General features: G+C 68.0%; 3 protein-coding genes across 3 annotated transcripts; all 3 read left to right on the plus strand.

Annotated features, from left to right (window-relative positions):
* Positions 1-1,219: 1,219 nt before the first annotated feature.
* Positions 1,220-2,164, plus strand: MC1R (melanocortin 1 receptor). Its single transcript, XM_066557152.1, has one exon. It carries the CDS (start codon positions 1,220-1,222, stop codon positions 2,162-2,164), a length of 945 nt encoding a protein of 314 aa, XP_066413249.1.
* An 824-nt stretch (positions 2,165-2,988) lies between these two features.
* TUBB3 (tubulin beta 3 class III) lies at positions 2,989-6,282 on the plus strand. The gene is made up of 4 exons (XM_066557150.1): positions 2,989-3,141; positions 3,693-3,801; positions 4,567-4,677; positions 4,986-6,282. Exons 1-4 carry the CDS (start codon positions 3,085-3,087, stop codon positions 6,059-6,061), a joined length of 1,353 nt encoding a protein of 450 aa, XP_066413247.1. The 5' UTR covers positions 2,989-3,084; the 3' UTR covers positions 6,062-6,282.
* Positions 6,283-8,030: 1,748 nt separating this feature from the next.
* Positions 8,031-12,386, plus strand: DEF8 (differentially expressed in FDCP 8 homolog). The gene is made up of 11 exons (XM_066557151.1): positions 8,031-8,149; positions 8,259-8,341; positions 8,444-8,593; positions 8,807-8,948; positions 9,021-9,185; positions 9,748-9,875; positions 10,331-10,444; positions 10,783-10,863; positions 11,312-11,452; positions 11,544-11,653; positions 11,733-12,386. Exons 1-11 carry the CDS (start codon positions 8,044-8,046, stop codon positions 11,833-11,835), a joined length of 1,323 nt encoding a protein of 440 aa, XP_066413248.1. The 5' UTR covers positions 8,031-8,043; the 3' UTR covers positions 11,836-12,386.
* The last annotated feature ends 128 nt before the right edge of the window (positions 12,387-12,514 follow it).

Consider the following 12,514-nt stretch of genomic DNA (forward strand, 5'->3'; position numbering starts at 1 on the left):
ACCTCCCTGGAGGATGTAGCTGGGCTGGGTGTGCAGACCCCAAGTCTTGAGCCAGCCCACCCGGGCTCCATTCCCCACTGGTACATCCAAATCCCATGGGATCCCATCCCCGTAATTTGGCACTGGGGCAGCCTGGGCCCGCTGTGCGCAGCTGAGCCGTTTCCATCCCTGCCGGAGGGAAGGGCTTCCCGGCGGAAGTGGGTACCCGGTGGGACCGGCCTGCCCGAGGAGCTGTGAATGGCTCTTTGGCAGCCCGCGGCTCCAGGCATCAACACGGACCCAAGGCACATGATGGTCAGCTGGGCCCTGTCCCCGCAGCCTCTCCGCGGCGCCGTGCTCTGCTCTGTCCCATTTAACCGTGCCCTGGACGATCCCTATCGCGTCCCATGCCCGCCCCCTTGTACAACATCTCCCCTGGGGCCATGGGAATGGGACCCTCCCAGTCCCAGTGCGTGGGACAGCCTGGATCGGGCCGTGCAGAGGGTCCTACAGGGGTCCCTGAGGTGCATGGATAGCTCAGGGGGTGTGGGTGACCCCCACAGCAGGTGGGACCCTCCAAGACACGAGTCCCAAGGGGCACATTGACCCCCGCAGGACACAGAGGCCTTGGGGCACAGGGGGCCCCTCAAGATATGCAGACCCCCAGGGTTCGGGGGTCCCCCCCAGCAGACACAGGACCTCAGGACACATGGGGACCCTAAGGTGCGCATTCCCCCAGGGCACAGAGGACCCCGATGGCAGCACTCCCAAGGTGCATGACCCCAGGGGTGCATGGACCACCCCAGGCATTTGAGACCCCTGGGCACACGGTGGGTGATCCCGAGCAATCGGGGTCCCCAGGGCCACCCTGGGGGTGTCTCAGCCCTGGCCTCGGCAGCAGCCCCCCTCACTACCAGGGTGCCTCCCTCACGCAGGTGCCCACCCTCCTCGGAGGAGGAGCTGCGGGAGCCGCTTTAAAGTGGGGCAGAGAAAGGGCCCTTTCTTTCCCAGCACCCTGGGCCCGCGGGCGTGGGACGCCGGGCAGCGCTGGCACAGAGAGCAGCACCCGAGGGTCCCGGCGGGCGCACGGCACCCCCGGCACATCCCAGGCCTCCCGTCCCCAATTCCTCGGCATCCCCTCGGCCTCGCCGCCGGGCGCCACGGGAGAACTGGCGGGGCACAACAGGGGCTCGGGGGCTGTGCGGGTGCCGCGGGGGGCCCCGGGGCTGAGGAGGGGCTCATGTCGACGCTGGCCCCCCTGCGTCTGCTGCGCGAGCCCTCGAATGCCAGCGAGGGCAACCACAGCAACACCACGGTCGGGGCCGGCGGCGGCTGGTGCCAGGGGCTGGACATTCCCAACGAGCTGTTCCTGGCGCTGGGGCTGGTGAGCCTGGTGGAGAACCTGCTGGTGGTGGCCGCCATCCTGAAGAACAGGAACCTGCACTCGCCCACCTACTACTTCATCTGCTGCCTGGCGGTGTCGGACATGCTGGTGAGCAACAGCAACCTGGCGGAGATGCTCTTCATGCTGCTGCTGGAGCACGGGGTGCTGGTGATGCGCCCCAGCATCGTCCGCCACATGGACAGCGTCATCGACACGCTCATCTGCAGCTCCGTGGTCTCGTCCCTCTCCTTCCTGGGGGTCATCGCTGTGGACCGCTACATCACCATCTTCTACGCCCTGCGCTACCACAGTATCATGACCCTGCAGCGCGCCGTGGTCACCATGGCCAGCGTCTGGCTGGCCAGCACCGTCTCTGGCGCCATCCTGATCGCCTACTACCGCAGCAACACCGTCCTCCTCTGCCTCATCAGCTTTTTCCTCTTCATGCTGGTCCTCATGCTGGTGCTCTACATCCACATGTTCGCCCTGGCCCGCCACCACCTCCACAGCATCTCCAGCCAGCAGAAGCCACCCACTGCCCACCGTGGTGGCAGCCTGAAGGGTGCTGTCACCCTCACCATCCTCCTGGGTGTCTTCTTTATCTGCTGGGGGCCCTTCTTCTTCCACCTCATCCTCATCGTCACCTGTCCCACCAACCCATTCTGCACCTGCTTCTTCAGCTACTTCAACCTCTTCCTCATCCTCATCATCTGTAACTCGGTGATTGACCCCCTCATCTACGCCTTCCGGAGCCAGGAGCTCCGGCGGACGCTGCAGGAGATGGTGACGTGCTCCTGGTAGGCAGCGGGACACGGTACCGGCACGGCCACCCCCGCCCTGAAACGGGCAGACGGATGGACTGACGGACGGACGGGACGAGCCGCGGGGTGCCCGGTCGGGGCGAGGGACTCGCGGTTCCCAATAAAAGCTCTTTGCAGTGACGCTGTGGCTGGCATCGGGCGGCCCCGGGGAGCCCCGAGGGGAGAGGTCCCTCCCGGTCCCGCCGGTCGCTCAAGAGTCACTTGCTCCCGGCGGGAACCGGGAAGGACCGGCTGGGCGGCGGGAGGCTGGATCCTACGCGGGGGGTGGTCCCGGCCGCCCCCGGACAAAGGGCCCATCACCGTCGCCTTTGTTCTCGGGCCGCGCCCGCCGCCGCCCACCTCATCACCCGCACCGGCACCGGTCCCGCTCCCGCGAGGGCGACGGCCGACCGGGCCCCCCAGGGTGGCCCTCCCGTACCCTGTCCCCACCCCTCCCCGTTCCGGGACGCCGTTGGGAGGGGTGTCCCCTGTGTGTCCCCCCGTCCCGCCGCCGCCGCCCCGGGATGCTCCCGCCGCCGCCGGGCGGTCCCAGGGTCCCCGCCCGGGTCCCCGGGGTGTCGCCGCTCCCCGCGGGTGCCGGGGGCGCCCCCCGGGCCGTGCCCCCCGCCCGTGCCGGGGTCCCCGCTCCGCCGCGGCGGGGCGTGGCGGCGGGCGGGGCCGGGCGGGGCGTGGCGGGCGGTGCCGGTGCCGCAGGGCTGTTGCGGCGCTGCGGCGGCGGCCGCTGATTGGCTGCGGCCGGCGGTGACGTCAGCGGCCGGCCCGGTGCGGCGGCGGGAGCCTATAAAGGATGCGGCGGCGGCCGCGCCGCCCCCCGCGCTCCCGGTGCCGCTCCGCTCCGGTGCCGCTCCGCTCCCGGCCCCAGCCCGCTCCCGTCCCGCTCCGCTCCGGCCCGGCCGCACCATGAGGGAGATCGTCCACATCCAGGCGGGGCAATGCGGCAACCAGATCGGCGCCAAGGTAACGGCGGCGCCGCCCCGCCCCGCCCGCCGCGGCGGAGCCGGGCGGCGGACAAAGGCAGAGCCGCTCCCCTCCCCCCCCGCCGCCGCACCGGGAGGACAAAGCGCCCCGCCCCCCCCGCGCCCCCCGCCTTTGTCCGTCAGCACCGCGGACAGCGCCCGCGCCGCGCCCCGCCCGCCGCCGGGGGTCCCGGTGCCCCCCGCCCTGCTGGGCATTTTGGGTGTTTGGGGGATCCCCCTGTCCCCGCTCCGCCGAGCCCTGTCCCGGGGTTTGAGGAGTCCCATACCCCCTGCCCTGCTCGGCATTTTGGGTGTTTGGGGGATCCCGGTGCCCGCCGCCCCGCCGAGAGCTGCCCAGCGGCTTGGGGAGTCCCGGTGCCCCCCGCCTGTCCCTGTCCCCGCCCGGGGATTTCAGTGTTTGGGGTATCCCAGTGCCTCCTGCCCCACCCAGCCCTGCCTAGGGATGGGAGGATCCTGGTGCCCCGTGCCTCGCCCGGGGGCCTGGGGGTGTTCCAGTGCCTCCCGCCCTGCTGAGCTCCCCGTCCTCCCCAGTTCTGGGAGGTGATCAGCGACGAACACGGCATCGACCCCAGCGGCAACTACGTGGGGGACTCGGACCTGCAGCTTGAACGCATCAGTGTCTACTACAATGAGGCCTCTTGTAAGCGACCCCCCCTTGGAACCCCCCCCCGGCAGGGCAGCCCGGCACCCCCACCCTGGGCTGGGAGGGGCCCCAGTGCGACCCCCCCAGTGCAGAAGGAGCTGGGTCTGCTGGGGTGGGGAGGGGGGCAGACAGACAGACCCATCCCATGGAGGTGTGGGGCGGGCAGGCATGTCCACCCACCCCCGTGGGACTGGGGCAGGGGGAAATCGTGTACACCCCGTTCCACGGGACCCTGCGGTTTGGGAGGGGTCACACACAACACCTGCATCCCTGCCCTGTTGGACCCCGGGAGCGCAGACCTGTGCACCCACCCCTCAGACCCTGTCCTGTGGGGGGGCAGGGGCACCTGTGCCTCCAAATTCATGGGACCCTGTAGTTTGGGTGGAGGATGACACATGTACCCACCCCGTGGGACACTGTGGTGTGGGGGGGACACCACACATGCACCCAGCCCATGGGACCCTGTGGTTTGTGGATAGAGGGACACCTGTGCTCCCCCTGTAGGATCCTGTGGTGTGGGAGGGACAAAGCACCAACATCCCCCCAGCCCACAGGGAATGGGGGCAGACATGTGCACTCACCCCATGTGACCCCCATTGTTTGGGGGTAACGAGACACGCACCCACACCAGGAGCCCCTAGGATTTGGAGGGCACACGACCTGTGCAGGTAGCCCCGTAGAACCCTGCAGGGTGCTGGGAACACCTCTGGGGTGGGATGGGGGGCGGCAGCAGGTCCCCTCCCGTCATGGGGTCTCTCTCAGCTCACAAGTATGTGCCTCGCGCCATCCTGGTGGACCTGGAGCCGGGGACGATGGACAGCGTGCGCTCGGGTGCCTTTGGCCACCTCTTCCGCCCCGACAACTTCATCTTTGGTAGGTCCCCGGAGAGGGAGGGGTGCGCCGTCCCCCGATGTTCCCCCGAGCCCCAGTGTCCTCGGACCAGCCCGGCCAGTCGCCGTCCCCGGGGCACTGGGCGGGCACGCCCCTCCCGCGCCGCGGGGCCCGGCACCGCCGGCTCGCCGCCAAACCTCTGCGGTTCCTGCTTCCCACCCCGCCCCGGCGTCAGATCTCCCCGGTGCTGCCGGCGGCAGTGGCTGGGCCCAGCCCTGATCCTCTCCCGGTCCCCTCGGGCCGTGGGCGTGGGGGGCCGGCGGCCATCGGAGCCTCTTTTCTTTTCCCAGGGCAGAGCGGTGCCGGCAACAACTGGGCCAAGGGTCACTACACAGAGGGGGCCGAGCTGGTGGACTCGGTGCTGGACGTGGTGCGCAAGGAGTGCGAGAACTGCGACTGCCTGCAGGGCTTCCAGCTGACCCACTCGCTGGGCGGGGGCACCGGCTCGGGCATGGGCACGCTGCTCATCTCCAAGGTGCGCGAGGAGTACCCCGACCGCATCATGAACACCTTCAGCGTGGTGCCGTCGCCCAAGGTGTCGGACACGGTGGTGGAGCCCTACAACGCCACGCTGTCCATCCACCAGCTGGTGGAGAACACGGACGAGACCTACTGCATCGACAACGAGGCGCTCTACGACATCTGCTTCCGCACCCTCAAGCTGGCCACCCCCACCTACGGCGACCTCAACCACCTGGTGTCAGCCACCATGAGCGGCGTCACCACCTCCCTGCGCTTCCCCGGCCAGCTCAACGCCGACCTGCGCAAGCTGGCCGTCAACATGGTGCCCTTCCCGCGGCTGCACTTCTTCATGCCCGGCTTCGCCCCGCTGACGGCGCGGGGCAGCCAGCAGTACCGCGCCCTCACCGTGCCCGAGCTCACCCAGCAGATGTTCGATGCCAAGAACATGATGGCCGCCTGCGACCCCCGCCACGGCCGCTACCTCACCGTGGCCACTGTCTTCCGTGGCCGCATGTCCATGAAGGAGGTGGATGAACAGATGCTGGCCATCCAGAGCAAGAACAGCTCCTACTTTGTGGAGTGGATCCCCAACAACGTCAAGGTGGCCGTGTGCGACATCCCGCCGCGGGGGCTGAAGATGTCCTCCACCTTCATCGGCAACAGCACGGCCATCCAGGAGCTCTTCAAGCGCATCTCGGAGCAGTTCACGGCCATGTTCCGCCGCAAAGCCTTCCTGCACTGGTACACGGGCGAGGGCATGGACGAGATGGAGTTCACCGAGGCTGAGAGCAACATGAATGACCTGGTGTCCGAGTACCAGCAGTACCAGGATGCCACGGCCGAGGAGGAGGGTGAGATGTACGAGGACGACGAGGAGGAGTCGGAGGCGCAGGGCGCCAAGTGACGCCCGCCGCCCCCCGGCACTGCCCGCAGCCCCCCCGGCTTCGCGCTGCTGCAGCCCCAGGTGCTGCTCCCCTGCCATCCCCTCAGTGTCTCCTGACCCCGTCCCCCCCTGAGCCGGCTCGGCCCCTCGCCCCCCTTCCTACCTCCCCCCTTTTCGTTTTTTACTGGTTTGTGTCTTATTATTTTTTTTGAATACTTAATAAATTTATTGCTGTCCAGGTAGTACCTGTCTGTGCCTGCTGGGTAGGGGGACAGGGGACACCCACACGGTTCAGCCCCCCCAGCCACTGCCAGCCAGGGGCGGTGTTTGGGAAGCCCCCATGCAGCGCCCCCCACCCTTCTGCCCCTCAGATCCAGCTGCCCCAGGCGGGGGCTGTGCCTTTGTCCCCACTGTCACCCTTCTCCAAGCTCGGGGGGTGTGGCCCTGTGCCAGGACACAGTTGGCCCTTTGTTCCCCAATCTGAGGTGGTAGCACAGACCCCGGGGACCCCAGGGTGTTTCCCCAGGGCTGGGTGTGTGCCCAGTTGTGAGGGACTCAGGACACTCCTGGCTCTGAGCCCCCAGCTTTGGAGGCCATGGACCGGTAGGGCTATGGGCTATAAGAACAAGGGCTGTGGGAATGGAGACAGTGGGGCTGGGGGCTGTGGCGATGGGGACACTGGGGATGGAGGCTGTAGGGGTGGGGTCTGTAGGAGTGGAGAGAGTGGGGAGGGAGGGTGTAGGTTGTGGGGATGGGAATTCTGGAGCTGGGGGCTGTCGGGGTGGGGACAGTGTGGGTGGCAGCAGTGGGGCTGTCGTGGTGGGCACAGTGCGGACTGGCAGCAGTGGGGCTGTCGCGGTGGGGACAGTGCGGATGTCGCGGAGCGGCCCCGCCCGGGCGCGGCGGGTGCAGTGCGGTCTGCCGGCCGGCAGGGGGCGGCAGCACGCAGGGGGCGGGGGCGGGGCCTGGCGGAGGCGGGGCCTGGCAGGGGGCGGGGCCTGTCGGGCGCGGCGGCGCGCGCGGTGAGCGGGGCGGGGGCGCTGCCCCCTGGTGGGCGCGAGGGAGGGGCCGCGGGGGACGGGAGGGGACAGAAGGGGACAGCGGGGGACAGGAGGGGACAGCGGGGCCCTCGGGGGGCCGGGATGCGTGGACGGTGCCGGTACGTGGTGACCGCGGGCCGAAGCGGGCGGTGGCGGCGGGGCAGGGCGGGGGCACGGGCGTGGGAGGCGGAGAGACGCGTCTGTCCGCGGGGACGGACACGGGGACAGGGACGGGAAGATGGGAACGGAGACGGGGTATGGTGCCAGCAACGACGTGTCGGGGACGGGGACGGTGCTGGGGTGGTGGTGCTTGTGACAGAATGCCGGTGCCGGTGTGTCGGTGGCAGTGCCAGTGCCGGTGTGTCGGTGGCAGTGCCGGTGTGTCGGTGGCAGTGCCGGGGTGCCGGTTTGTCGATGTCACTGCCGGTGTGTCGGTGTTTGTGGCAGCGCTGGGGTTTCTGTGGCTGTACGAGGGTGTCGGTGGCAGTGAGGAGGTGTCGATTTGGGGGTGTCAGTGCCCGTGACGGGGTTTCAGCGTTGCTGTTGGGGTGCCGGTGCCGGTGCTGGTACCCCGGTGGGTGCACCGGCTGTTGCTGCTCGTGGGGAACCGTCGGTGCTGAGGTGGCAGTGCCAGCCGGGGTGTCAACGCTGGTAACGGGGTGTTGGTGACAGTGTCGCTGGTGCTGGGACATCAGTGCCATGGCAGGGTGGTGCCGGTGCTGCTGAGGTGCTATTGGTGCCTGGCATGGGGTGACTGTGCTGGTGCCAGGGTGTGGGTGCTGGTGATGCCGTGCAGGTGCCTGTCACGGGATGCCGGTGCTGGCATTTGGGGTGCTGATGGTATTCAGGGTGCTGGTGCCAGGGTGCCCGTACCAGGCTGTGGGTGCCAGGGTGCCCGTGCTGCTGCCGCTGCCCGTGCTGGGCTGACTGAGGCAGTGTCCCCTGGCCAGCAGGACGGTGGCAATGGCGTCGGACGAGCGGCTGGCCCGCTTCCGCCAGGCGCACCTGAACCCCTTCAACAAGAGCCCCGAGCAGCTGGAGCGCCCCGAGGGGGAGCCCCCTGCCCCAGGTGGGTGCTGATTCCCCACCCACCCCTCCCTGTCCCACACGGGGATGGCAGCCGGGCCCAGCCCCAGTTCTGGGGTGGGTTCAGCCCCCCACGAGCCCCCCCTTTGCAGCCCTGCAGCCGGATCCCCCCCCGGGGGACCCCGAGGGCGCCCTGGACCTGGGGCTGGCCGAGGACCACTTCTCCCGGCCCGTGGTGAGTGGGGAGGGTGCTGTGGGGATGGGGGGTGTACGGGGGGCTGAGCTGACCCTCCTCCTCCTCCTCCTCCTCCTCCTCCTCCTCGGGGGGTGCCGGCAGGGGCTGATCCTGGCGTCGGACGTGCCGCAGCTGCGCCGCGCCATCGAGGAGTGCAAGCGGGTGATCCTGGCGCTGCCCGAGCACTCGGAACGCCAGAAGGACGCCGTGGTGCGCCTCATCCACCTCCGCCTCAAGCTGCAGGAGCTCAAGGTGGGGCTGGTGCTGCGCACAGAGGGTCTCTGTGGCTGCGGCTCCGCGCTCACACCCATCCTGGAAGGTTGGACCCGCCTTGGAGCAGCCTGGGGCGGGGGAAGGTGTCCCCGCCCATGGCAGGGAAGGAATGGTGGAAGGGACGACCCTTAAGGTTCAGCCCAAGCCATTCCGTGATTCTTTAGTTCTCTGACCCCCCCTTTGCCCCTGCAGGACCCTGGTGAGGATGAGCCCAACATCCGGGTGGTCCTGGAGCACCGTTTCTACAAGGAGAAGAGTAAGAGCGTCAAGCAGATGTGTGACAAGTGCAGCACCATCATCTGGGGGCTCATCCAGACCTGGTACACCTGCACAGGTGCGTCTGGGACACCCCCTGCACGTCCCTGTTTGCCCCACGGCCGCACTGACACCCAGCCGTGCCCCCCAGGCTGCTACTACCGCTGCCACAGCAAGTGCCTGCCGCTGGTGAGCCGGCCGTGCGTGCGGGCCCAGGTCAGCCACCAGGCGGAGTACCAGCTCAGCATCTGCCCCGAGAGCGGCCTGGACAGCCAGGACTACCGCTGTGCCGAGTGCCGGGCCCCCATCTCCCTCCGTGAGCCCCTGGGGGCTGGGGGAGATGGGGGAACTGGGGGAGCTGGGGGAGACGGGGGAACTGGGGGAGATGGGGGGGCTGGGGGAACTGGGGGAGCTGGGGGGAACTGGGGGAGATGGGGGGAACTGGGGAGATGGGGGAATTGGGGGGAGCTGGGGGAGCTGGAGAACTGGGGGGAACTGGGGAGATGTGGTAGCTGGGGGCTCTGTGGGGCTGGGGGAGCTGAGAGCTCTGTAGGGTTGGGGCTGTAGGGCTGGGGGGTTCATGAAGCTCTGAGGGGTTGAGGATGAGGGGGCTGAGCTCCCCTGGGGGGCTCTGTGAGGCTGGGGGAGCTGCTGGGGCTGCCTGGGCTGAGGGGCTGTGGGCTGGGAGGTGCATGGGGCTGGTAGGAGCTGGCAGTGTGTGGGCTCTGGGGGTGATGGGGATGTGGGGAAGGTGACACTGGGGCCCTGCCGTGTCCCCAGGTGCTGCTGGGTGTGCTGGGGGCACGCGCAGGGTGTGGGGTGAGCAGAGAGCAGGGCGGTGGCGGTGCCAGCCCCGTGCCAGCCCTGTGCCACCACAGGGGGGGTGCCCAGCGAGGCCCGGCAGTGCGACTACACCGGCCTCTACTACTGCTCCAGCTGCCACTGGAACGACCTGGCCGTGGTGCCCGCCCGGGCCATCCACAACTGGGACTTCGAGCCCCGCAAGGTGGGGTGGGGCCACCCTGGGTGTCACAGGAGTCCCTTGGGACAGAACCCCTGAGCAGAGGCCACCTGGGGGCCATGTGCTTGTTCGTGGGGGTCCCTGGGAGGTGCATCTGTGGGTAGAGGTGACTTGGAAGATGTGTCCTTTGTCAGGGGGGTCCCTGGGGGTATCTCCCTTGCTAGAGGCCACTTGGGGGATCCCATCCCTGACCTTGCACGTCCCTGGGGACCATGGCTTTGTGTAGATGTCACCTGGGGGACCACAGCCCTGGTCATGGGGGCCACATCCCTGATTATGGGGTCACTGCGCAGAGGTCACTTGAGGGGAAGCCATGTCCCCAGGGATTGTCCCTAGGGCTGTGCCCCAGGGCCCTGTCCCTGTGATGGGTCCCTGGCAGGGGTCTGTAGGTGGTGGCACAGGGCTGGCAGGTGCTGAGGTGGCCCTGGCGGTGCTGGCAGGTGTCACGGTGCAGCATGAGGTACCTGGCACTGATGGTGTCGCGGCCGGTGCTGAAGCTGCGCGAGATCAACCCACTGCTCTTCAACTACGTGGAGGAGCTGGTGGAAATCCGGGTAAGTGCTGGGGCTGGGGAGGACACTCCACAAGGGCAGGGGACACCACAGGGGCCTGTGTAGTGAGCAGGAGGTGGGGGGACCCCAGGGGCACCCCACAGAGAGGAAGCAGGGTGGGGTGGGAGTTTGGGGCAGAGGGTGCCCAGACTGTAACAGGGATGAACTTGCCCCAGTCTGGTCTTTTTCTTGTCATGCTTCTGTCTCCATCCTATTAACGATCCTGTCCTCATCTTCATCCTGCCCCTACCATTGCCCTTCTCCCTATGGTCCTATTCCTGTCCCCAACTCTGTCCCCATACCTGTCCCCATTGCCACCCTTCCCATTGTGTCCCCTGCAGAAGCTGCGCCAGGACATCCTGCTGATGAAGCCCTACTTCATCACCTGCAAGGAGGCCATGGAGGCACGGCTGCTGCTGCAGGTCAGGGGGCCAGGGCCAGGCGTGGTGGTGATAGTCACACCGTGGTGACAGTCACACCATGGCAGTGCTCACACCACAGTGAAGGTCACAACTTGGTGGCGGTCACACAGCAGTGACGGTTGCACAGTAGTGACGGTCACACCTTGGTGATGGTCACACAGCAGTGGTGGTCATACCATGGTAGTGGTCACACAGCAGTGACGGTCACACAGCAGTGATGGTCACACAGCAGTGATGGTCATACCATGGTAGTGGTCACACAGCAGTGACGGTCACACAGCAGTGATGGTCACACAGCAGTGATGGTCATACCATGGTAGTGGTCACACAGCAGTGACGGTCACACAGCAGTGATGGTCACACAGCAGTGATGGTCATACCATGGTAGTGGTCACACAGCAGTGGTGGTCACACAGCGGTGGCAGTCACAGTGGCCTGTTCCCCACAGCTGCAGGACCGGCAGCACTTTGTGGAGAACGATGAGATGTACTCGCTGCAGGACCTGATCGACATCGAGGCCGGGCGCCTCGGCTGCTCCCTCACCGAGATCCACACGCTCTTTGCCAAGCACATCAAGCTGGACTGCGAGGTGAGCCCGTGCTGGGGGGCAGGGCCGTGGGGACACCCCCGTGGGGCCAGGGCAGGGCTGGCAGGGTCACCACTGTCACCTGCTCCCCCAGCGGTGCCAGGCCAAGGGCTTTGTCTGTGAGCTGTGCCGGGAGGGCGACGTGCTCTTCCCCTTCGACAGCCACACCTCGGTCTGCGCTGACTGCTCCGCCGTCTTCCACAGGTACCGTGGCACACTGGGGTGGGATGTGGGGCCGTGGGGGAGGCAGGGGGTGACCTAGCACTGTCCCCCCCCTCTCCAGGGACTGCTACTACGACAACTCCACCACGTGCCCCCGGTGCGCCCGGCTGAGCCTGCGGAAGCAATCCTTGTTCCAGGACTCCGGCACGGAGGGGGAGCCCTGAGGGGGTCTGGCCCCTTTGCGGGGTCTCAGGCCCAAGGCTGCCCCCACCCCACCCACCACAGGGCCCTGGGATGGACACAATCAGCCCGGTGGTGGTGTGAGGACTGGGGTGGGCCTGGCTCTGCGATCCTGTGCTCATGGACACGGCAGCACTGCCGGGAAGGAATCACTGCTGAAGCCCAGCCCTTCCTGAGAGCGTGGAGAGCCTCACCGGAGGGGCAGGATGGGGTTAACCGGGATCCGGTAAAGGCCCCACAGCGGCTCCTGCCGCCCCTGCCTGGAACCGGGCTGCAGGCAGGGATGGTGCTGCTGTCCTGCAGTGACAGGTGCTGGCAGGAGGGCTCAGCCCTGGCACCGGGATGGGACCGAGTCCCTCCCACACAATACCGGACTCTGGTCCCTCCCCAGCCCACGGCACCACCGTTACCGGGGCCGAGCCCCGGGGGGATGCTGCGGGATCTTTCCCGGGCTGGACCGGGTGAGATGTGGAGCCACTGCCTCCCCTTCCCGCCGGTGTTTCTGTAGCATTAAGGAGCCTCTTTGCGCAACCCAGCACTCGTGTCCCTGCTTCGGGCGGCGAGGGGGGCACCGGGGGCACGGGCAGGATGTGCGAACGCCCGGAGGTGGCAGCCCGGGAGCTCCCGCGAGCCTGGGGCTGCCGGGGGCGAGCACCGGCACCG

The sequence above is a fragment of the Molothrus aeneus genome, chromosome 11, assembly GCF_037042795.1.
Source record: "Molothrus aeneus isolate 106 chromosome 11, BPBGC_Maene_1.0, whole genome shotgun sequence".
NCBI classification, from domain to species: Eukaryota; Metazoa; Chordata; class Aves; order Passeriformes; family Icteridae; genus Molothrus; species Molothrus aeneus.